Source organism: Oenanthe melanoleuca, chromosome 17, assembly GCF_029582105.1.
Source record: "Oenanthe melanoleuca isolate GR-GAL-2019-014 chromosome 17, OMel1.0, whole genome shotgun sequence".
Classification (NCBI taxonomy): Eukaryota; Metazoa; Chordata; class Aves; order Passeriformes; family Muscicapidae; genus Oenanthe; species Oenanthe melanoleuca.
Window position 1 is genome coordinate 3,266,389 of NC_079350.1, and position 23,400 is coordinate 3,289,788.

The 23,400-nt window shown below is 50.5% G+C and overlaps 1 protein-coding gene across 2 annotated transcripts in view; it reads right to left on the reverse strand.

Annotated features, from left to right (window-relative positions):
- Positions 1-6,072: 6,072 nt before the first annotated feature.
- Positions 6,073-23,400, reverse strand: part of OLFM1 (olfactomedin 1) — a 33,348-nt gene continuing 16,020 nt past the window's right edge. For both annotated transcript variants that reach the window (XM_056505296.1, XM_056505295.1), the window contains exons 3-6: positions 19,028-19,183; positions 16,574-16,793; positions 10,593-10,699; positions 6,073-6,786 (exon numbers count right to left, since the gene is read on the reverse strand). In XM_056505296.1, coding sequence (XP_056361271.1) covers positions 6,112-6,786; positions 10,593-10,699; positions 16,574-16,793; positions 19,028-19,183 — 1,158 coding nt within the window. In that variant the 3' untranslated portion in view covers positions 6,073-6,111. The remainder of the gene's footprint in view (positions 6,787-10,592; positions 10,700-16,573; positions 16,794-19,027; positions 19,184-23,400) is intronic.

The window sequence follows — 23,400 nt, forward strand, 5'->3', positions numbered from 1 at the left end:
AGGAGCACACCCAAGGTAAATTAATATAGAGAGGGATGTGTACATTTGTTTTTACAGTGCTGTAAAAGTGGAGTTATTAGGAAATCAGCCTCTAATTGCCCTCTTAATGATTCTAACTCCTCTGCACTCATTCAGAGTCATCTCTATTGTATCAGGTATGAAAAGAGCAGCCTCATTGACATGGTTTATGGCTGTGTTAAAACCTGGGGTTTCACATAAAAAACGAGCAGCTCCTCACTTGTATTTCCCCAGTGAAGGAGATGTGTGTGTTGGTGTGGGTCCAAGGCCATTTGTAAACACAAAGTATTAAAAGGCTCAACGATTCTCAAAAAAAAAAAAAAGTTTTTAATTGGAAACTCAACAAATTGCTCCGCGAGTTCTTAACGCTCCAATATGGAGCTCTCCGATAATGAGGAGCTAATTAAGGGGCCAGGATTCAGTTTTTTATGATAACTGTCTCCATATGGGCTCAGCACTCGCTGCTTGCAGGACTAATGAAGGTCAGGGAAGTAGCAGCAAAGTAAAAAGGGGAATTTTTAGCTCTCAGAGTTGTGATGATGCTAAACAGCAGCCAGGGTTTCTGCCTGGCTCCTGGGGCACTGCTGAGTGATTTCATTCCTGGGACAGGCTGGGGGGCATTGCACAGCTCTGGGAAATGCATTTCACTGCCCAAGGATGGGTTTTACAGCCCTGAGCTGCATTTCACAGCCCAGAGATGGATTTTAAAACCCAAAGTTGTATTTCACAGCCCAGAGCTGCATTTCACAGCCCTGAGATGGATTTCAAAACCCAAAGTTGTATTTAACAGCCCAGAGCTGCATTTCACAGCCCTGAGATGGATTTCAAAACCCAAAGTTGTATTTCACAGCCAGAGATGGATTTCATAGCCCAGAAATGGATTTCATAGCCCAGAACTGCATTTCACTGCCCAAAGCTGCATTTCACAGCCCAAAGATGCACCTTGCAGCCCAAAGTTGCATTACACAGCCCAAAGATGGATTTCACTGCCCTGAGCTGCATTTCACAGCCCAGAGCTGCATTTCACAGCCCAGAGATGGATTTCAAAACCCAAAGTTGTATTTCACAGCCAGAGATGGATTTCATAGCCCAGAACTGCATTTCACTGCCCAAAGATGCATTTCACAGCCCAAAGATGGATTTCACTGTCCTGAGCTGCATTTCACAGCCCAGAGCTGCATTTCATAACCCAAAGATGCATTTCCCAGCCCAGAGCTGGGCAGGATCCCCTGGATGGGCTCCAGGGAAGGGGGATGGATCAGAGCCAAGGGCAGGGCAGGATCATGGCTTGGTAAGAGCAGGAATGAGAGCAAATCCCACCAGGTGCCCCCTTCATCCCAGGGCAGGAGTGCCCCAGCTGGAGGGCATGGTCCCTCTGGCTCAGGATGGAGACAAAATTAAATCATGGAATGGCTTGGGCTGGATGGGACCTTATAGAGCATCTCATCCCACACCTCCCACTGTCCCAGGCTGCTCCAAACCCCATCCAGCCTGGCCTTGGACGCTTCCAGGGTTCCAGGGGCACCCACAGATTCTCTGGGCACCCTGTGCCAGGGCCTGCCCACCCTTACAAGACAAATTTCTCCCAAATATCTCATGTAAATCTCCCTTATTTCAGTTTAAGCCATTCATAAAAACTCCCTTTCCATCAAATCTGTCCCAGTTGTGGAGCTGGGACTCTGCTGGTGGGGCTGGGAGCAGCTTGGCCTCTGCAGATTCCCAAGCCCAGAGCTTCCCAGGGAACACCTGGGCAAATGTGAGCAGCACATAAACACACAAACTGTGGTCAGATGCTCCTCTGAGGCAGCTCACTGACTCCCAGGACTAAATTTGGACCAACAAGCCTCGTGCATCAAATAATTAAGTCACAGGCTATAGAAAGCAATCCTCTGGGACATTCTTGTCTTTGAGTGGCTCCTCCACTTCCAATCTAATCCATACCATTAAGTGCACGGCCATATGGCATCCATTTATAGAATATTGCACTACAGGCAAATAGGACAAAGGTACACCCCTCAAAGCTCTTCTCTCATCTCATTAACTTTGGGTACATGTTACACAGGAGCTGCTCTGGCTCTGCTGTGTTCAAGGACATTTTGTGCTCTGGAGCCTTTGTCTTAAATGAATTGCACTCGGAAAATTAGAATCTAAATGTAGCCGTGCCCTAAAGCAAACAGCATTATTTTGCCTTTCTGTAATTCGATTTATTTTTGCAGATCGATGTTTTGAAGCAGGTGTGTTCTTTTGCCCTCAGCTCCTGCCCAATGCCCACGCTGGCTGTGGGGAATTTGGCACAGGGTGCCTGGGTGGGTCTGCAGGGTTCAGTGGTGCCCTGCACGTGCTGTGCTCTGCTCAAAGCCCCTCCCCAAAACTGGGCACCTTGGCTGGGACAAACTCTGTCAGCACCTGCAGAGCTCTTGCTGTAAAATGTGAGGTCCCATTTCCCTCTGCTGTGAGGTTTGGGATCCCATTTCTCTCTGTGTGAGATTTGGGGTCCCATCTCTCCATGGTGTGAGATTTGGGGTCCCATCTCTCTATATATGAGATTTGAGGTCCCATCCCTCCCTGGTGTGAAGTTTGGGGTCCCATCTCTCTCTGTATGAGATTTGGGGTCCCATCTCTCTCTGTGTGAGATTTGTGGTCCCATCTCTCTCTGTGTGAGATTTGGGGTCCCATCTCTCTCTGTGAGATTTGGGATCCCATCTCTCTCTGGTGTGAGATTTGGGGTCCCATCTCTCCATGGTGTGAGATTTGGGGTCCCATCTCTCTCTGGTGTAAGATTTGGGGTCCCATCTCTCTCTGTGAGATTTGGGATCCCATCTCTCTCTGTGTGAGATTTGTGGTCCCATCTCTCTCTGGTGTAAGATTTGGGGTCCCATCTCTCTCTGGTGTGAGAGTTGTGGTCCCATCTCTCTCTGTGAGATTTGTGGTCCCATCTCTCTCTGGTGTGAGATTTGGGGTCCCATCTCTCTCTGTGAGATTTGGGGTCCCATCTCTCTCTGCTGTGGGATGTGGAGTCTCATCTCTCTTTTAAGTCTTGGAGAGGAACCTCCTCATTAAATGTGTTCTAGGATGGAGGACACGAGGCCTGGCTGTGGGACAATAACCCAAAATCAATCCAGCAGGTGCTGCCAGAGTTCCCAGACACTTTTCCACCCTGAGGCCCTGGAGGAGCTGGGCAGGAGCAGCTGCAGTGCAAAGCCCAGCCCTGGTGCCATCATCAGCCTCTGTCCCATGGATTGCAGCACCCCTGGACCCAGCCTGACCCTACAATAACAGTGTGCTGCCCTACAATGAGCTTGCACTGAAGAAATGCATTAATTAAACAGAAATGGCTGCAGGTGCCTTTCTGCCTTTTTGGCTTAACAGATTTCTCCTGCACATCGAGGATCAATACTGCTGCCAATTACACGACGGGGTCTCCAGCATCCTTTTGGAGCATCTTGGAGGGAAAACCACTGCTAAATAACGAAGTTCTCCACAAACCTGGCAGTCCAGAGAGCTGGAATTACAGAGTGCAGCAGAGGAATGAGTCCTCAGAGAGCTGTCCCCATTCTGCAGCCAGCCAAGGCTTCAGCGAGAGCAGCAGTGCTGACACAGGGCAGCCTCAGCCCCGCGGAGCTGCCTGCAGCCTCCTCACAGGGAGGGAGGATTGCTCGGTGCTTGTGGTTTAATCCAGCCCAGAGAAACCACATTACACTGTTTGGTTGTTTTCCTTTTCCCTCCTCCTGCTGGAGAGCCCAGCAGGGAGCTGCTGCAGAGGCTGAGAGGTTGAGATCCATTTGTGCAGCTTGCAGCAAGCAGCGATTGCTGATATTCAATTTCCTGACCTTGCTGATCCCTGCTCCTTCCCAGGGCCCTAAACCATCCATCTGCTGAGCCCAAAGGCTCAGCCTCACTGGGCCACTTGCCTGAAAATTTGGCATTCCTGGTGGTGCTAAAGATGGCCAGTCTGGGGGGGAAGAGGCAGCAAAGCCCCAGTGCCACCCCAGCAAGCCCTTTGTGGGGACTGTGCCCCAGCTGCCCCCACATCCAGCTCAGGGGCTCCCTGGATGGGTGGGAAAGGTGCTGTCCCTTCATCCAGAGCTGGCTGGAGTGGGAATTGCTCAATATTGTTCTTCTGGTGGTGCACGGGAGAGATGGGACCCCACATCTCAGAGTAGAGAGAGATGGGACCCCAAATTTCACAGTAGAGAGAGATGGGACCCCAAATCTCACCCCAGAGGGAGATGAGACCCAATATCTCACACACACAGAGATGAGACCCCAAATCTCACATAAAGAGAGATGAGACCCCAAATCTCACACAGAGAGATGGAACCCCAAATCTCACACAGAGAGAGATGGGACCCCAAATCTCACCCCAGAGGGAGGTGGGCATCCTGTGAGGGCCCTGCTTTGGCAGAACCAGCAGGGCTGATGGTGCTGGTGCCCAGCCCCCAGCAGTGACACTTTAGAACAGTCACTCTTTAGAGCAAGTTAAATAAAGAAGATTTTTACCTGCAAAAGCCTGTAGCACCCTCAGGGTGGGGAGAACTGCAAGAACCCAAGAAGGAATGGGATCCAGCTGTCCAAAGCAGTGTCTGCAGCTCCAGTAAAGGTGGCACAGGGTGAGATTTCCTCCTGCTGTGGCACCAACACCAGGCACTGCCAGTCCCTGAGGGGGTGGCTGGACCCTGCCCGCAGCAGGATTTTATCTCCTGCTCCAGATGAAAATGGGAAGGGAATCCCCACGGAGCAGAGAGCCAACCCTCCACCCTCCCAGCCCCAGCTACACATCAGGGAATATTCCCTGGAAGGAAACTCAGGACGGCTGCTCAGGATTTACCCCCCAAAATTCCTGTTCTCCCTCCCCTGCACTCCCTCACTCACACAGAGAAGACAACAAACAAAGCAGGGAAGTCTCCTAATAGTTTTATTGTTCCTTAGATAACTGTGGATAGTACAAAGTTTTCCTCTTAAAAAAAAATTTAATTACCTTCACACTTCCATAAACAAGGCTTCCCATGGGAATCTGCTGCCACAGAATCTCCACAGAAGCGATTTCCAACCACCATAATGCTATGTAGATAGTATAACAGTAAGAGAATATTCCTGTAATTATCAACATGAACTTGGTTACCTGTGTATAAGGGTGAACACTGACCTTTTTTTATTTTTTTTTGCCTTTTTAGAAACGAAAAAACCATCATTTATTAAATCCAAACTACATCATTGCATTTACAACATTCATTGCATAAACTGGACATACAAAGTTTTGCCACCTCTGGTAAATAACAGACATACATTATACAATATAGTTGCTGAATACATAAGTTCAAACAATATGGGTACAACAACTTGTTCATAATACATACTTAAACCATCGTGTTTAATAAGTTACTAAGACACAGATCCATGAGCTACTTCAGGTCTCAGCACAGTTAATCTAAGTGACAAGAACACAGTTGAGAGAGACAGTAGCTGCAATGGAAGGCAAAGAAAACTAACCTGTGATAGGTCTTGTTGAGACAGCCAGAGCTCCTCACGGGTCAGCTTTTCCTGCTTTGCTTTTCCTGCTTTTCCTTTCCACACATCCATCACAGCTGCCCGTGACGCCGGGGGAATGTCCATGCAACCCACACACGGAGGAGAGCGAGGCTCCCGAGGGTGAACTTCCAACAGTCATTGCCTTACTGCTTGAGGATGTTCTCTAGGTTTGCTATCGGAACAGAAACAAAACAAAACCCCAAACTGAAGTGGTTCTCTGAGTGCAGTTCCAGCTGCAGTACACGGTTACTCGTGAGTCTATAACACAGGGCCAGACTTCTAGAAATGTAGAGGTAATGCTGATCTGTCAGGTTTATGCTGAATAATCCTCCATGACGTTGGTCTTAATTTTGGCAGCTGTTTATACGTTTACTTATTTAAAGTATGTTTTTAAAGTATGTTTCTTTATTAGCGTTTTTTTTTTTTTAATTAGTTTCTCCCTTTTTTCTCCTTTCAATTATTGATATATTTTTTTTTTAAATTTTCACATTTATTTATTTATTTGTTGGTTTGTTTGTTTGTTCCCCCCCCTCCCCAAACCCAAGTTTCCAACCCAAAGCCGGGCTACAACTCGTCGGAGCGGATGACGTGGAAGAGGGTGACGTTGTACAGGATCTGATGCCCGTTGTTCCAGGCGTAGAGAGCCCGATCCTTGGGGTTGTAGTCCAACATGGAGATGTGGGAGTACTTGTTCTGGAAGGGGATGTCGATGTACTCGTAGGTGGAGGCGTTGGTCTGGTAGGCGTAGTGCACCTTGGTGCCGCCCGAGTAGCCGTTGGTGACGTAGAGCGTGCCGCAGATGATGAAGGCCTCGCCGGCGCTGCGTTTGGGGTAGCTGGTGTTCCAGGTCTGCAGGCTCTGCAGCGTGTTGGGGTCCAGCTTGCTGATGACGATGTTGCCGGCGTTCTGGTTGGTGGCGTAGACGGCCCAGAGCCCGTTCTCGTCCACCATGAGGTCGATGTCCGAGTGGCCGCCCCAGGCGTAGTGGTACATGTTGTTGTAGCCGGCGTAGTCCAGGCTGCGCGTCTTGAGGATGGTCTCCGTCTTCAAGTCGAACCTGATGATGATGTGGCTTTGGTATTTGTTGAAGTAGATGGAGCCGTTGTAGACGACCTGGCCCGTGCCCGACCACGGGTGGGGGAGGCGGTGGGAGGTGAAGTTGTCGGTGTTCATGAAATCCGCCATGGATTTGTACTCGCGCACGAAGCGGTTGTTGTGGTAGCTGTCCATGTACCAGACCTGCGGCACACAAACACAGCGGGTCAGGGATCACCTCAGGGACTGGGCTGGGAGAAATCCACAGCCAGGGACCGTGAAATCATCGTAAAAGGGTTTGGAATTGAGATTAAAACTCTTGGTCACCTCAAGGACTGGGCTGGGACAGAAATCCACAGCCAGGGATCCTGAAATCATCGTAAAAGGGTTTGGAATTGAGATTAAAACTCTTGGTCACCTCAAGGACTGGGCTGGGACAGAAATCCACAGCCAGGGATCCTGAAATCATCGTAAAAGGGTTTGGAATTGAGATTAAAACTCTTGATAGCCATGGATCGTGCAATTGTCATAAAATGTTTTGGAATGGAGCTTAAAACTCTTGATCACCTTGAGAACTGGGCTGGGAGAGAAATCCGAAGCCAGGGATCCTGCAATTGTCATAAATGGTTTGGAATGGAGCTTAAAACTCTTGATCACCTTGAGAATTGGGGTAGGAGAGAAATTCACAGCCAGGGATTGTGAATTCATTGTAAAATGTTTTGGAATTGAGATTAAAACTCTTGATAGCCAGGGATCGTGCAATTGTCATAAAATGGTTTGGCATGGAGCTTAAAACTCTTGGTCACCTTGAGAATTGGAATGGGAGAGAAATCTGCAGCCAGGAATCATGGAATTGTCATGAAATGGTTTGGAATGGAGCTTAAAACTCTTGGTCACCTCAAGAACAGGGCTGGGAGAGAAATCCACAACCATGGATTATGCAATTGGCATAAAATGGTTTGGAATTAAGACTAAAACTCTTGATAGCCATGGATCGTGTAATTGTCATAAAATGATTTGGAATGCTGTGTGAAACTCTTGGTCACCTCAAGAACAGGGCTGGGAGAGAAATCCACAGCCAGGGATCCTGCAATTGTCATAAATGGTTTGGAATGGAACTTAAAACTCTTGATCACATTGAGAATTGGGTTAGGAGAGAAATCTGCAGCCCGGAATCATGGAATTGTCATGAAATGGTTTGGAATGGAGCTTAAGACTCATCCCTGCCAAGGACACCTTCCACCAGACCAGGCTGCTCCAAATCCTGTCCAATCTGGCTTTGAATCCAGCCTGCATCTGCCACCTACATCCAGAAATAACCCAAATTTCTGAGCCCCCAAATCAGCCAAGAAGCTTTCCCTGGGGGACAACCTGCTGTCTCCTTGGTTTCAGTGCTCCCCAGGGAGTGCTGGTGGCTGGCACCACCCTCCCTTCCCCAGGGCAATTAGCAGCTTTTCCTGGCTAAACCCAGCGTGCTGCTGCTTTTGCTCCCCGCGGTAGCACTCAGTAAATTACAGCAGCTGCTGTGCTCAACTCCATTAATTTGGAATGTGGGAGCGAGGGATGCAATCACTCATTGTCAGGCAAATTCAGGCAAAAAGTCCATATTGGTTTAAAAATCATACTCTGCTGCAGCAAAAGCTTAAAGCGAGGCTGCTGAAATATAAGAGGCAAAGACATCTAAATCTTGCTCTGGGTGGATTGGGGAGAGATTTTAGATCATCATTTAAGTGCCAGTTCACTGGGGACACTGTCTAGACTCCTAAAAAAAAAAAGCTTTTGTTATATGAAACCAATTCCGAGGCAAATGACCAAGCTGTGCAGTTAATATCCACAAGAAATATCCAGCCAGCCACTGACATTCTGGATGCAGTTGCTGCCTGAAAATGAGAGAGCTGCTTTCTGTAAGAGCCATTTAGGAAGGAGAAAAGGTAAATTTAGGAAGGAGAAAAAGTAAATTTAGGAAGGAGAAAAGGTAAATTTAGGAAGGAGAAAAGGTAAATTTAGCAAGAGGGAAGCCTTTAAGGCTGCAGATTTGGGTGATGTATTGCAGATTTCTTCTGCAAACCCCTTGCAAAATCTGACAGCTCTGTGTCTGGAGTGTGATCATCAGTCTTTGAGAAGGGCAGCCCAACATTTGGCTGCTGCCTTTGGGAAGTCAATTGGGGTTTCCAAAAACTTTGCAGGGAATTTCAGCCTTGCAGCGTTACCTCCCTGAAAAAAAAAATGGGGAAAATGGTTCTGACCCTCAGCCCCCAACTCTGGTGGGCTTGGGGGTGGCTGCAAAAGCACCAGAGAACACCCAGAGCTGGAAATGAAACTTCAGCTTCAGCTGAACCAGTTGGGGAAATTATAGGGGAAAAAAATATCCCAAACACCACTCTGTCTTTGCTGCTCCCATTTCATTATCTGGTATTAAAAATTCAACATGCAAATGTGTTGTGCTCGGTTTTTAAAGGCCAGCAGTGTCACCAGGCAGGGGCTGCAGGAGCCAACAGCATTCCAAGCTCTGGAAAAGCAGAGATTGATGGATGAGCAATGTCCCATCATCAGCTGGCTCTGAGCAGCCTCCTCCTGTCCACACACAGCAAGCCCAGCTCTCAGCATCCCACAGCACTCACAAATCTGTGCTCCATGGTTTCATGACATGAACAAATGATCACACAAACACCAAACACCTCCTGGGGCTCGGGGACAGGGGCTGGGGATGATGAACTGCTCCTCCCTGCCCGTCCTCACTCTGCTGAGCAGCCACTGAAGTTCACTTAATGGTGTGTTCCTAATAAAATTCCCAGCAGGTTTTATATATTAAATACACAGAGAGGCTTGGGAAGCTCCAGCTCCAGTTTGCAGCCTAGTTGTACAACAAAAATACACTGCAGAAAAAGGCATGGCTGAAAAAAAATATCAAAAAATAGCAGTTTAAGGCAAACCTCTCTGAAGATATGGGAGGATCTGTAGCATCTGAAGCACCAGCTTCAGCTGAAAATTCTCTTAGTGCCAAGGGAAGCAGCAAACACAGCCTGAAGGGGACAATTCTGTCCCCTCTCTTGAGCAAAATGAGATGTGATGTGGGGAAAACCTTCCCATCTCACCTCTAAGCAAGGTTTTATTTGGGCTGGAGGTGAAATTTTGCTTAATAACTGTGAAATATGGAGGTGTTGAGTTGGGGAACCAGTGCCAACCACTTGGCTGCTGGAGGGAAAGAGCCCAACAACTCAAATCAGCTTCAAAGAACCACCCAGGGGTGACTCCTCCAGAGCATCCCTGGTCCTCTCTGAGCTCCAGAGCTGGTGCCAGGGCATAGATCCCAAAATAGGTGCCCTGATCCAGCCCTTGCTGGTGCCTTTATCCCTCGAAGGATGCTGCATGCAGGAGGGAATTACAGGCAGCCAAGCTCTGTGCTTTTCGTTTTGTTTTGCTGCCTGCAAATCCTCGGCAAACATTCGAGATATTTTCCATTCCATCAGTCATGGGGAGCTGGGATTGATTTTCAGCCAGTTATTGGCCTCCTACCTCCTCAGGATCAAAATTGAATGGTCTGAATGGGGAAAAAAAAAAGACCAAAACAAAGCAAAACAAATCTCTCTCTGGTTGCAGTCAGTTAATTCCTCACAACAATGAGGGTGGAGGATGGAGGGCAAATGCAGGCAGATGAAATTATCAGAGGTGCTGGCAGCACAAGAGCAGCAGGGAGCAGCACCACAGATCCCTCTGCTCAGCCCCAGCTCCCTCCTGCCTGCAAAACACAGATTAGAAACCCTATATTGTTGTTTTTTTTTTTTTTATTATTTTCCACACAGACCTCGTGGTGATAATTCTGAGCCTCTTTGCTGCAGTGAGTTTCACCTGGCCAGGGAAGGGACCAGTGCAGGGGCTGCTCAGCTTCTCCTCATCCTCCTCATCCTCTCAGCCAGCAGAGCCCCGTGGATGGGTGAGGAGATTCCCCAGGGCACAGTCTGAGCATCCACTGCCCTCAGCCATCAGGGATGATGCTGTCACACTCTTACCTTGTTCTCTCCCTCAGGAGCCAGGGGATCCGTCATCCACGATCCAAAGCGGGACCCCGAGGTTTTAATTGTGATCGGGTCACTGATTCCCGTCAGCTTCCCACAGGCTGGAAAAGAGGGGAAGGCTGGTGAGCACCGCGGGTCCCACCCAGCCCTCTGTGCCCACCCTCTGCCCTGCTGAGGGTTGGTTTAATTACAGGGAACCGGGTCAGGAACGAGTGTCGGGTGTTTGTCTCACACCTCCTAATGACAATTGTCCTCATCGCTGTCCCCAAGAAAAGGAGCTTTGCTGAGCTGAGAAAGGCACAGAATTGGGAATGAGAGCTGCAGCCAGGTGGAGGAAGGAGCTGAAAGAGCTGCTCTGATCCAGCCAAGACAAAAAAGCAGCCGTGGCTACCCCAGCCCTGCTGGAAACCCGCGTTTGTTACAGGTTTGTGCAGAGGAGAAAAAAGAGGAAGGTGGGAAATGGCACACAATATAAATCTCCTCCTTGCAAAGATAATTTCCCAGCTGCTTCCCCTGTTCACTGATGGAGCCTCCAGCTCTGGGGCTGGAAGCCAAAGGCAGCAGGATGCAGGTGGGAGCATCCCGAGCATCCCTCAGGAGCTGCCCCGGGAATCCTCCCAGGGGCAGAGCCAGGTCATTGCTCCAGACCTGCTCTGCCAGGGAGCCTTGCTGGGTTTTCAAGCCCTAAACATGAGGGGAAGCAGCAGCAGCTCTCCTCCAGCTCGTCTGCCAGCCCTGGCTCTGTCCCCCGTGGATCTGGGATGCTGCAGCCACATCCAAGTTCCTTTTCCCAACAACATCCCCGAGTTTCAGCAAAGCTGCTGCTCTGGTTCCCTGCCTCACCAGGTTTGGATGTGTGTGCAGTCAGGAGGGACAGGGAGGAGGTGAAGGTGCCCCAGGAGGGACTGGGGCTGCTGGGGATGTCCTGTTGGGCAGGGAGAGCTCATTTAAAACCCAGACACACCCAGGGCACAGGCAGCGGGGGACAGCCAGCACCTGGAGCTCAGGAGGTGTTTCCTGAGTTCTCTTTGGTGTGGGAGCCTCTGGCAGGCTGGGGAAGGGGAAGGAGGCAGTGCTGGGGTGGAGAAGCTGCTCTGGTGCTCTGGAGCTGCTCTGCAGAACCACCCAGGGCTGGGCTGCAGGTGGGAGCCTGCTGGAGCACGGGGAGAGCTCTGCCAGCTCAGGACAAGGACATCCTGCTCCAAATTACCAAGTAAAATCACAGGGTGGTTTGTTATTAGGGACCATTAAAGGTCGTTTGGTCCAGCCCCTGCAATGAGCAGCGATGTCTTCAACCAGATCAGGTTGCTCAGAGCTCTGTCCAACCTGACCTTCAGAGAATCATGGATTTTACACCCTGAGCATTTCCAGAAGTCTGCAATGCCCCTCAGTTCTCTCTCTCCTTGCCCTGTTCTCACCTGCATTTTAATTCCTGATCAGACACATCCACCAGCCTCAGCTCTGAGCTGTGGCCAGAGGGATCCCCTTAGCCCAGGGCAGGGAACAGAGGAAGATATTCCTGATGTGCAGCAGCAGGACATGCCCAAGGGCCCCATCAGTGCCCCCACAGCCTGCAGACTCAGAGATGCCACCAAAAAGCAGAGCTTTCCTGAGACACAAGGAAAAACCTCTCAGCTCAGAGGGAGAGCAGAGCACTGGAAAAGAGATGCAAAGGGTTAAAATAACAAATGTTAATGTCGTGCAGGGGTCCAGCTTTCCCCTAATCCCAGATCTGCTCAGTGCTGTCTTCCATTATCACAGCCCTACGTTGCTGTCACTTTATCTCTTCCTCCCATTTCCCTGGAGAGGAGCGTGGTATAAAAGCTCATTGATTGAAAAAAAACAGTTAAAAAAAAAAAAAAAAAGCAGCAGCAGCTGATAAGGGTAAACCAGTGTTGTTTGCAACATCTCCTACACGTTTAGCTGGAGGCACACACAGCCCAGCTCTCAGCAGTGCAGGAGGGCTGTGCTTACACCGTGTTCTCTCTCCTGCTCCAAACCCATCCCAGCTGCTGGGGCAATTTAACACGGGGTTTTTAAGGTCCCCAGTTAGTTTTGCTGGGTTTGCCGTGGACAGCTGCAGCCCCTGGGAACCTCACCCACCTGAGGAGATCCACAGCACAGTTGGAATATCAGCAGCTGAGCCTTTTGCAAACCCCTCCTCCCGTTGGGATGGCAGGGGTATGGGATGCTGTGGGAATTCCAGGGACAATTGTGCCACAAAAAAGCACATCCTGGTGCTCACTCAGGAGTCCAGGACAGGGCAGACCTGTGAGGAGCAGATTTTAGGGCCTCACAGAGGAGCTGCTTTCACTCCTCTTTGGCCAGCACTATTCAGGTCCTTTTTCCTGGACACAGATCAGCCTCTTCCCCAGTGTCCCTCCATCCCTCTGTCCTGCACTCTGCCACAAATGCATCCCCACACAGCCCCTTCCTTCAGCTGCAGCAGGAATTTTCCAGCAGGGAAGTGAGAGCCGTGCCAGGATGCCAACACCTCCGCTCCAGATCCAGATCCTGCCCACAGCTCCTGCTTGGCAGCTGCCAGCAGCTCCTCCACCAACGCACAGGCACCAGCCCTGGGCTCTGAGCCTGCTGCACCAGGGCCTTTCCCTGCTCTGGCCTCCCAGCAGGACAGGACTGATCATCCCAATGCAGGACTGATCCTCTATCCCAATCCAGGACTGATCCCTCATCCCAATGCAGGACTGATCCCTCATCCCAATCCAGGACTGATCCTCTATCCCAATCCAGGACTGATCCTCCATCCCAATCCAGGACTGATCCCTCATCCCAATGCAGGACTGATCCCTCATCCCAATCCAGGACTGATCCTCTATCCCAATCCAGGACTGATCCCTCATCCCAATCCAGGACTGATCCTCCATCCCAATGCAGGACTGATCCTCCATCCCAATGCAGGACTGATCCTCCATCCCAATGCAGGACTGATCCCTCATCCCAATCCAGGACTGATCCTCTATCCCAATGCAGCAAGCCAAGGATTGATCCTCCATCCCAATCAAAGACTGATCCTCCATCCCAATGCAGAACCCAAGGATTGATCCTCCATCCTAAGGATTAATCCTCCATCCCAACCCATCAAGACAAGGACTGATCCTCCATCCCAATCCAGTAAAACAAGGACTGATCCCTCCATCTCAATCCAGGACTGATCCTCCATCCCAAGGATTAATCCTCCATCCCAATCCAGCAATCCAAGGACTGATCCCTCCATCCCAATCCAGGACTGATCCCTCCATCCCAGTCAAGCATTGATCCCAATCCCTCCAGAGCAGGGATGGGGCTGGATTTTGCCTCTGTTGCCCCAAACCACCAGGGATGTGGCTCCATCCTCATTCCCACACCAGGACTTTTCCCAAGGAAATCTTGTCCTGCCTGAGTTAAATTCCCCCTTGATCCAAGGAGTGACAAGCCCTGCACTTCCTCTTAGGAACATTAATGCAAAAGCTAAAATCCCTGTATAAATAGGGATCTTTAGGAGTGTAAACAGAAACACAGATTGGAGCTGCCATCATTGATTTTTTTTTTCCCCTCCACACACATGCCAGGGTCAGGAAGTGTTTTCACTATTGATCCATCAATAATGCTTAGGAAACCCAAAATGCAAAGCAGGGCCTTGGCTGAGGAAAAGGCTGTGCACTGACAAGGCTCAGCCTGGGAGAGCAGAACTGGGTGGGAATGTGGCACATCCCTCCCTCCCCTTGGCCTGTGCCTGCTGCAGCAGCTCCCTGGCCCGGTTTGGGGCACACACACAACTCCAGGGCAGCAGCAAATCCCACAAAACCTTCTCCTTGAGACATCAGTGAGCCCAGCTGAGCAGAAAACCTGCAGCAGAGTGAAATCCTCAGCAATCAGGGCCTCATTGTGTGGCAGCAAAGCATTTGTAAGGCAGTTACCTGAGTTTAACTCAATTAGCAACCATTTCCAGTGGCTGGCACCAGAGAGATAAACAGCATTGGAAATTCAATCCGTGCTGTTTCTTTTAAGTGACCAAATAAATCACCATCCTGAGTGAGCAGCAAATCCTCTGGGATGAGCTTCTGGGAGGAACAGAGTCCAACTCTGTGAGAGCCAGGGCTGCTGCAAAAGAGCTGCCCTGACCCCAGAGAGACAGCACGGGCAGGAGGAAGCCAAAAAAAACCCATCTAAAGATTCAAAAAGATTTAAAAAAACACCCAAAAGCTTCTAGACAAGGTTACCTGCAAGAGCTCAGCATCCCTACATGCCTTGTCCTTACCTGGGCCACTGGTCCCAACTGGACCTGGGCAGGAGGGGATGGAATGAACAGAAAGGGTTAATGGTCCAAGAGCAAATTCTATTTTTTTGGAGCGCTGAATGGTTTGGGAGCTCCTTAAAGCCCGCCCAGGGTCAGTGGGAGGATTCTGAGGGCCAGGATGGCTTTGTTTAAAGAACTGTCCCCAAGTTTAAAGTCTCAAATCCCAGCTCCTGCTGCTGCTTCCTGTCCCTGTGACCCACAGCTCCTCCTCATCCTCAAGGGATGGGCTGAAGGCTCTGGGAACAGCCAGGGGATCCCTCCCTGGGCACCTTCTCCTCCTGGATGAGAGGATCAGAGCTGCCCTTGCTCCTCCCCACCCTCCTGGGCTTTGCTCTCCTTTCTTATCTTTCTTTCTCATCTGTTCATCCCTCCTCATCTTCCCACTGCACGGTGCCCACCTGATAAAGCTCCAGGAATTAGGGATGAAATCATTCCAGCCCTGCTCATCCCTGTGCCCATCAGGCTCTGGGGGGAAGGAGGGCAAGGTCAGAATTTGCCTCCATGCCCAAGCCTGTGACCATCATGGGGTGAGGAGAGGGACAGAAATGGGCAGAAAACCCAGCCTGTCCTGCTCTCAAACCAACCCTGGGGCACCAGCACTCTTAATTAATGAGAAATCAAACTCTGATCTCTCATGGCCAGAGGGGTTTTACCTGTCCCAGGGGTACCTTGATGCCTGACTTCAAATAATCTGAGCACCCACATTTAAATGGGAATTTTACTCTCTGAGTGAGATGGAACCTACAAGGGATGTCCAAGGAACCAGAGGATGGAAATGCAGAGGGAATGGAGGGAGGAGGCTGCTCAGAGTGTGGAGGCATCTACAAACAGGCAAAAGCAACCCCAGCAGCAGAGCCAAGAGAGAAACAAAGCATTACCTTGCCAAGGATATAAAGTGCTCAGAAGAGATCTGATCTTCCATGAAGTTACCTGAGAGTGTAATTTCGTATGTGCTACCAAAATAGACTGCAGAGCAGTTAATGTGTTTGGATTATCTAAATGGCGTGGCAAGAAAGTCAATAATGGAAGGAGAAATTAAATCAAGTCAGAGCTGGCCCAACAAATGGTGCAGAGTCCTTGCAGCTGAGGAAGGCAGCGCCCTCCTCCTTCCCCTCGTGTTTGGGGTCACACGGTGGGTTTGGCGACAGCTGAGCCTCCCACAACAGCCCCAGGAGCTTCCAGGATGGAAATCCTGAGATGATGATGAATCCCTGGTGGTTCAGCCCGGTGGGAAAGGCTCCCTGCTCCCCCGGGGATGGCAGAGGGAGGATCCGCGCCCGCACGGGGGCACGGGCAAGATGCAAAACAAAAAAAAAAAAAATCAACAAAACACGAGGGAAACCGAGGCACAGCCCACACCCCCCACCACGAGCAGAGCCCTTCGCTGACGGGCCAGCTCCAGGGATGCAGAAGCGAAAAGGGGGGTGCAAGTGCTGGCTTTGCATAAGCCTGAGCTGCCACTTATGCAAGCGCCGGGCGGGGCGGCATCCTGAAGCGCTCACCCCACGAGCAGCATCGCCCCTGCCCGCAGTCCTGGGCAGGGCTGCGGGCAGGGGGGATGTGCTGGTGGCCGAAGCCTTGGCAGGATGGCCCCTGGCGGCGTGCGGTGTCCCGCGGGGCATCTCTGCCTCCGGCCGGGATGCGTGCGCTGGGGCCACCAGGGTGGTTCTCAGCCTACCTAATTTTTGCATGCATGCACGAAGCCTTTCTTCAAGATTTGACACTCTGTTCTGAAGCTCTTCGTAGTCATAGGCGCCAATCTCCTCCTGGAGTTCGTTTAGAACTGACGTCAGATTCTGGACCTCCTCTTTAAACTGCAATACCAATTTGGCATCGGCTTTGTACTCTTCCAACACTGGTATCAAAGGCCTAAGTTCCTCCATTTTCGCTTTTATTGCCTGCAAGGTTAAAATAAGCTCGGTTCAGTGCTATGCGTGCAAAAATCTGCAACACTCTGCCTTGACCTGGGTGCTTCCTATGGGAGCGAAATGTTCACAAATCCCACAATTATTAGCATTAAAATTAGCTCAATTATTAGTTTTGGTCCGAATGATGTCTTGGCAAGAACATATTAAACAGGCTGCAGAACACCAAAATATTTGGGAAAGGCCTTTATTTGTCATTTTTAGAATGCAACATCTTAGGGTTACATGCTTCAGATCACATACACAAAGAGTTGTTGTTTTTTTTTCTTTTTTTTTTCTTTTTTTTTCTTTCCAAAAAAAAAAAAAAATAAAAGAAAGTAAAGATATATATGCATTGACAAGGGTTTCAAACTATTCATGAAATGCATCTACAATTGCATGCAAAGGAAGATCTCGGTTGTGTGGTTCAAGGTTCCTTAGTGAGATATGGTGCTAATTTGGAAAATAATAAAAAAAAAAATCAATGCATGGTGCAAAATGCTCTGTGGCCCTCTTTTCATGGTTACATGGGAGTGAACTGCTTCTTCAGTCACTGCAGCATTGAAAAAACTTGCTTTTTAGTTAGCCCTGTAAGCAAGAAAATGAAATACTGTTGAGGATCTAGCTCACTAACCTGCCTTATATAGATAGCCATTCATAGACAAATACGGCACTAGAGAGAGAAAAAAACCAACACAAGAGCTCCAAAGCACTCACACTTTAATGCTGGCATTAGCAGGAACAAAATGCTGTGGCTGTTCTTTCAAATGCTGCTTTGGCAGCAAATTAGACAAAAAATTCCTCACTGGTTTCAAGCACGGAACAGAAAAATTCATTATCAGATGGATTTTGCACAAACGAATTTTTTTTAATTTTTTTTTTTAATTTTTTTTTTTATTTTTTGCTCATTTAAAGGCTCAGAATGCAGCATTTTGTTGCAGATGCTTTGCTCCAGCAGTTAATGAGTAGACATTAATATGCATGCACCTACCCATTAATGAAGCCTGTTAGAACACCCAAAATCCCTGGTGCTGCTCAAATTACAGTGGCCAAGTTCCCAGCACCCAGGGCTGGGACACCTGCCTGTGTCCTGGAGCTTTTTGGGGCTGAACAGGATCAGCAATTCCTCCTCAGCCTCCTTCCCATCCATCCCCTCCTATTTAATCCACGAGGTTTTATCCCTCCTGTGTTTTCATGTGGGGAACACCTGAATTTTTATTTTATTTTAACTTCCTTGGCAGGCAACGGGGAGGGTTGAACTCACCAGAATGGTGGAGGGGGGGAACAATAATAAATGAGATAAAGAAATAATTAAATAAAAGAAACTCATGCTCAATTCTTTCCATCCAGACTGCAGAGCTAAATTTAGGGTCCTGCAGTAACTGGAGATGGGGAGCGGAGGAGGTGGAGTTGGTGAAAAGTTTTGAGAACCATCTTCCCAGATTTTATGAGATAATCGTGGTATTTCAGTATTTAGCATTTAAAAAAATCTGCTTTAAAATACCAGCCAGCTGCCTGCAAACGAGGGTGGGGATCAGCTGCTCAGAAAAATCCCCAAATTCCACCAGAAATCTTTTCTGTTGGATTTTTTTATATCCATTAACCCACAGCACTGCTCAAAATTGAAGATCCCAGCATTGCTCAGAACATCTTTTTGGCAATTTCATTCATCCTCAAGCAACTTCCTGAGGGTTTGGCCACTGCTTCCAGTGCCAGCTGCACTCCAGGGACACCAGGACACCACACAAAACCCATCAGAAGGGTGCCAGCACCCAAAATTGGACAAAATCCTGGAGATGTGCAGTGGACAGCTGTAATAATTGTAATTTTGGGTGTTTTTTTTCTGTTTTTTTGTCAGGGGGATGGTGTTTGATTGATGAATCCCTTCTCCAGCCCTCCCCAGGGCAGATGGGGTTTGGTCACTGTGGTTTGCCACCAGCTGCAGGAATGGGGAGGGAGCCCCAGTTCCTGGGTTTTCCCAAGAAATGGGTGCTGGGCATGGCCTGGAGAAGCTGCCTGGCCTCAGAGGGGACCCCACCTCACCCCGAGGCACCCAGGTGGGTGTGGAACACAGATTTGTGCTTTTACCCCGTAACAAGATGCAGGATGTGCTCTGGCCAGGAAAGACCCCCCAGCTGCTCCCCTGAAGGGCAGCAGGGCCACAGTGCCCTGCCCACCCCCAGGACCCCCTGGCTCAGCTCCCAGAGCAGTGTGGAAATCAGACCTACCTTAAACTGCCTTGCCAGGTGCTGCTTGTGGCTTTCTTCCACTTGCTTAAATTTGGATTCCAGTCCCCTCATCTGGTTTTCCATCTTCTCCACGTACTGTAGGTCTCTCTGAGTCCTCCTGTCCAACACCTCTATCGACTGGGACATGTTTTGCACCTGTCAAACGAGAAGGGACTCATTAGGAGGTGCTGCCAGCTGTGAGCAGCCCCCCTTGCACCCCCAGGCTGACCTTTTCCACACACTCAGCACAGCTGAAGGGCAATCAGCCCATGCATTATTTACTGCTTCATCAACAGCAGCTCCCAGGTTACGACCCTGTGCTCTAAAACACAGCAAAAACGGTTTCATAAACATTTTTTTTTTTCTCTCTCTGCTGAAAAATCAGCAATTTGACATGGAAATGAGGGGTGTAGCTGAGGTTAAAATGCATTTCTCAGGCTGGCCTCTCTGCCAGTGGCACGGGGTGACACAGAGGTGACAGCAGCACACCTGGCTGGGAGGAAAAGCTTCAGCCCAGGTGCACATTGCCATCTCCTCCTGAGTGCAAACCTCATTCCCTGCCTGCAGAACTCCCTTATCCACCCAGCCAGCACCTGCCACAACAAACCCAGGGCCAGGGAGGGCATCCTGGAGCCAGGAGGGGATTCTGGAGCTGGGGAGGGCATCCTGGAGCTGGGGAGGGCATCCTGGAGCCAGGAGGGGATTCTGGAGCTGGGGAGGGCATCCTGGAGCTGGGGAGGGCATCCTGGAGCCAGGAGGGGATTCTGGAGCTGGGGAGGGGATCCTGGAGCTGGGGAGGGCATCCTGGAGCCAGGAGGGGATTCTGGAGGCAGGGAGGGTATCCTGGAGTCAGAGGGGGTATCCTGGAGCTGGGGAGGGGATCCTGGACCCAGGGGAGGGTATTCTGGAGCTGGGGAGGATATCTGGAACTGGGGAGGATATCTGGAACTGGGGAGGATATCTGGAACTGGGGAGGGCATCCTGGAGCTGGGGAGGGTATCTGGAGCTGAGGAGGGTATCCTGATGCCAGGAAGGGCATCCTGGAGCCAGGGAGAGTATCCTGGAGTCAGGAGGGCATCCTGGAGCTGGGGAGGGTACCCTGAAGCCGGGGAGGGTATCCTGAAGCCAGGGAGGGTATCCTGATGCCAGGGAGGGCATCCTGGAGCCAGGGAGGGCATCCTGGAGCCAGGGAGAGTATCCTGGAGTCAGGAGGGCATCCTGGAGCTGGGGAGGGGATCCTGGAGCCAGGGGAGGGTATTCTGGAACTGGGGAGGGCATCCTGGAGCTGGGGAGGGTATTTGGAGCCAGGGAGGGGATGTGGAGCTGGGGAGCCCCAGGGATGGCCAGAACCCCAGCAGAGCCCTCCTGGCCAGCAGGTTCAGCTGCCAGAGCTGCTCCCACCCCGAGCCATCCGGAGCAGGGAATGGTGCAAGGAGCTGGGCTGGGCTGGCAGCGAGAGGGCGAGTGCGAGGAGGGGCGGGAAGCGCCGGCCGGGCTCGGCCTGGTTTTGAAGGCTGGCTGCCCTCTGATCGATGGAGACATTCCCTGCTGCTCGCAGGCTGGCACAGGGGAGCACAGCCCTGACGGCAGCGCTCAGCCCACGGCTGTGCTGCTCCGTCACCCCGCAGTGCCACCCCGCAGTGTCACCCCGCAGTGCCACCCCGCAGTGCCACCCCGCAGTGCCACCGCCCTGCTGCGACCCTGGGGACAGCCAGGCGGGCTCCAGCCTGCTCACAGCCAGCACCGAGACAAACCCAGCCAGCCTGTCCCCATGGCACAGCCCCTCCTGCCCCTGTCCTCACCACAGCCAGGCTGGGACGGGGACGGCAGGGAGGATTCCAGGAAGGATTCCAGGAAGGAAGGAAAGGAAGGAAAGGAAGGAAGGAAGGAAGGAAGGAAGGAAGGAAGGAAGGAAGGAAGGAAGGAAGGAAGGAAGGAAGGAAGGAAGGAAGGAAGGAAGGAAGGAAGGAAGGAAGGAAGGAAGGAAGGAAGGAAGGAAGGAAGGAAGGAAAGGAAGGAAAGGAAGGATGGATTCCAGGAAGGATTCCAGAAAGGAAGGAAGGAAGGAAAGGAAGGAAGGAAGGATGGATTCCAGGAAGAATTCCAGGATGGATTCCAGGAAGGAAGGAAAGGAAGGAAAGGAAGGAAAGGAAGGAAGGAAGGAAGGAAGGAAGGAAGGAAGGAAGGAAGGAAGGAAAGGAAGGAAAGGAAGGAAAGGAAGGAAAGGAAGGAAAGGAAGGAAAGGAAGGATGGATTCCAGGAAGGATTCCAGAAAGGAAGGAAGGAAGGAAAGGAAGGAAGGAAGGATGGATTCCAGGAAGAATTCCAGGATGGATTCCAGGAAGGAAGGAAAGGAAGGAAAGGAAGGAAGGATTCCAGGAAGGAAGGATTCCAGGAAGGAAGGAAGGAAGGAAGGATGGATTCCAAGAAGGATGGATTCCAGGAAGGAAGGAAAGGAAGGAAGGATACCAGGAAGGAAGAAAGGATTCCAGGAAGGAAGAAAGGATTCCAGGATTATCCAGATATCCAGGATATCCAGGATATCCAGAAGGATACCAGGAAGGAAGGAAGGAGTGGTGCAGGTGCCACATTTCCTCTGGCAAATCCCACTGTGAGGATCTGGGACTTACCTGGAGTGGCAGAGCGAGGGCATGGCAGGACACCTGTGCCACAAATGGCAACTGTGGGAGCTCCAGCTTGGAAAAACCATCCCAAAGCCCTCTGCTCATGCAGGATGGCACTGGAACTATCACAGGGACCTACTAAAAATGTGTGGATGACCTGTATGGCAAAGGCCAGCAGCCTTTGGAGAGTTCTGTACAACTGCTCCTCAGCAAAGGTGAAGCCATTTGCAGTCTCTGAGCCTCAGAACCACCCTGACCCCTTCCAGGACCTGCCCAGGGAGGTGTGAGGAGCAGGGAAGTGCAGAACAAGGTCTGGAGGAGAAAAGAGCAAACCTGAGCTCAGCCTGGTCAGCTCCCATTAAGCTGTGCCTCCCGCAGGGAATGTGAGCTCTCAGTGGGTGTTAATTCACCTGGGCTGGTGTGGAGGAGTTTGAAGCCCTCTCTGTGCCCTGAGGCAGGAGAAGGGAAGCTTTAGACAAGCCTGACTGGGCTGCCAAGCTCCTTTTATCCCAGTTCTCCAGCTATCCTTGGAGAGCAGCAGCAGAATTGTTCCAAGGAGCAGACAGAGGGATGACTCGTAGGGCTCATGCAAAATTAATCCCATTTATTCCACTAGTGCCTAACCCTGGCTGCAAATAGTCAGGAAAGAGCATTTCTGTGACGGCAGACCAATATCTGAGTCTGCTGGGTGGGATTTTGGGGGGCTCTTTCTTGGGGGTGGGGAGGGAGAGATGCTCTGCTCTCAGCATCTCGCTCAGGCTGCTGCCCTCAAACACCTCTGCAGTGTTTCTGCTCCTCCCTGAGGCACAGGAAAATAACCTCCTCACGTGCCTCTGCACAGAGATGCCTAAAATTAGCAGCTGTGCTATTCTGGGGTGGATTTTACAAGCCCAGGGTGGGTATTTGTTGCCTGTTTTCCATCAGGCCAGATCCAGGCCAGATTTGCAGGGAATGATGTGGGATCCCTGACAGCCCCTGTGCTCCAGCAGCTGAGGATCTGCTCGTTTCCCCTCATTAGCATATTATGCCCTTGATCCAGCAGAAGAGCTTTGGCACATGATTAGGTTTCAATGAGCCTGTTGGAGCTCAGGCTGAAGCATGTTCAGAAGTGCTCTAATGAACTCAGGCCCAAGGATAGTGCCTCTTAAATTCCCTCAGCTCCATCCATCAGCTGCAGCCCTCAAACATTGCCTGGAAATGCCTTTTCTGCCTCCTCTCTCAGCCTGAAACCTCATTTTCACCGAGATAATGTGAGACAGATACCTGGGGCTGTCTGGGGGAAAAGAGTTATTTTTAGCAGTTGAAATAGGAAATTAATACAAATGAAGCTTGCAGTGCTGCTCTTGTCATCCTGTTTGATGAGCTGATTCACAATTAAAGCAGAGTAGCAGGGAGTCAATACTGGCCTGGTGACCTCAGTGAGGTTTATAAGGTCAAAGCTATGGTTTAAAACCTGCTCAAGCTTCCCTGTGGATCAGCTTTTCCTGCCAGCTCCTAAAAGGCTGTTCTGAGCCCAGCTTTGGGGTTTGAGCTGCACAAAGTGATGCAGCAACAGCAAGAGGAATCTTGAGGGAGATTTTCAAGGGGAAAAATCAGCAGAGAAATGGACTCAGCTGATGGTTCAGGGTGTGTAGAGCTCATCAGATAAGGTTTGAAGGAAGCACTGATGGCTGTGATGTCCCCCTATCCACACCTGGGAGTGATCATCAGAGGAACAAAAAAAAAATTAAATCTGGAAATCAGCACTGG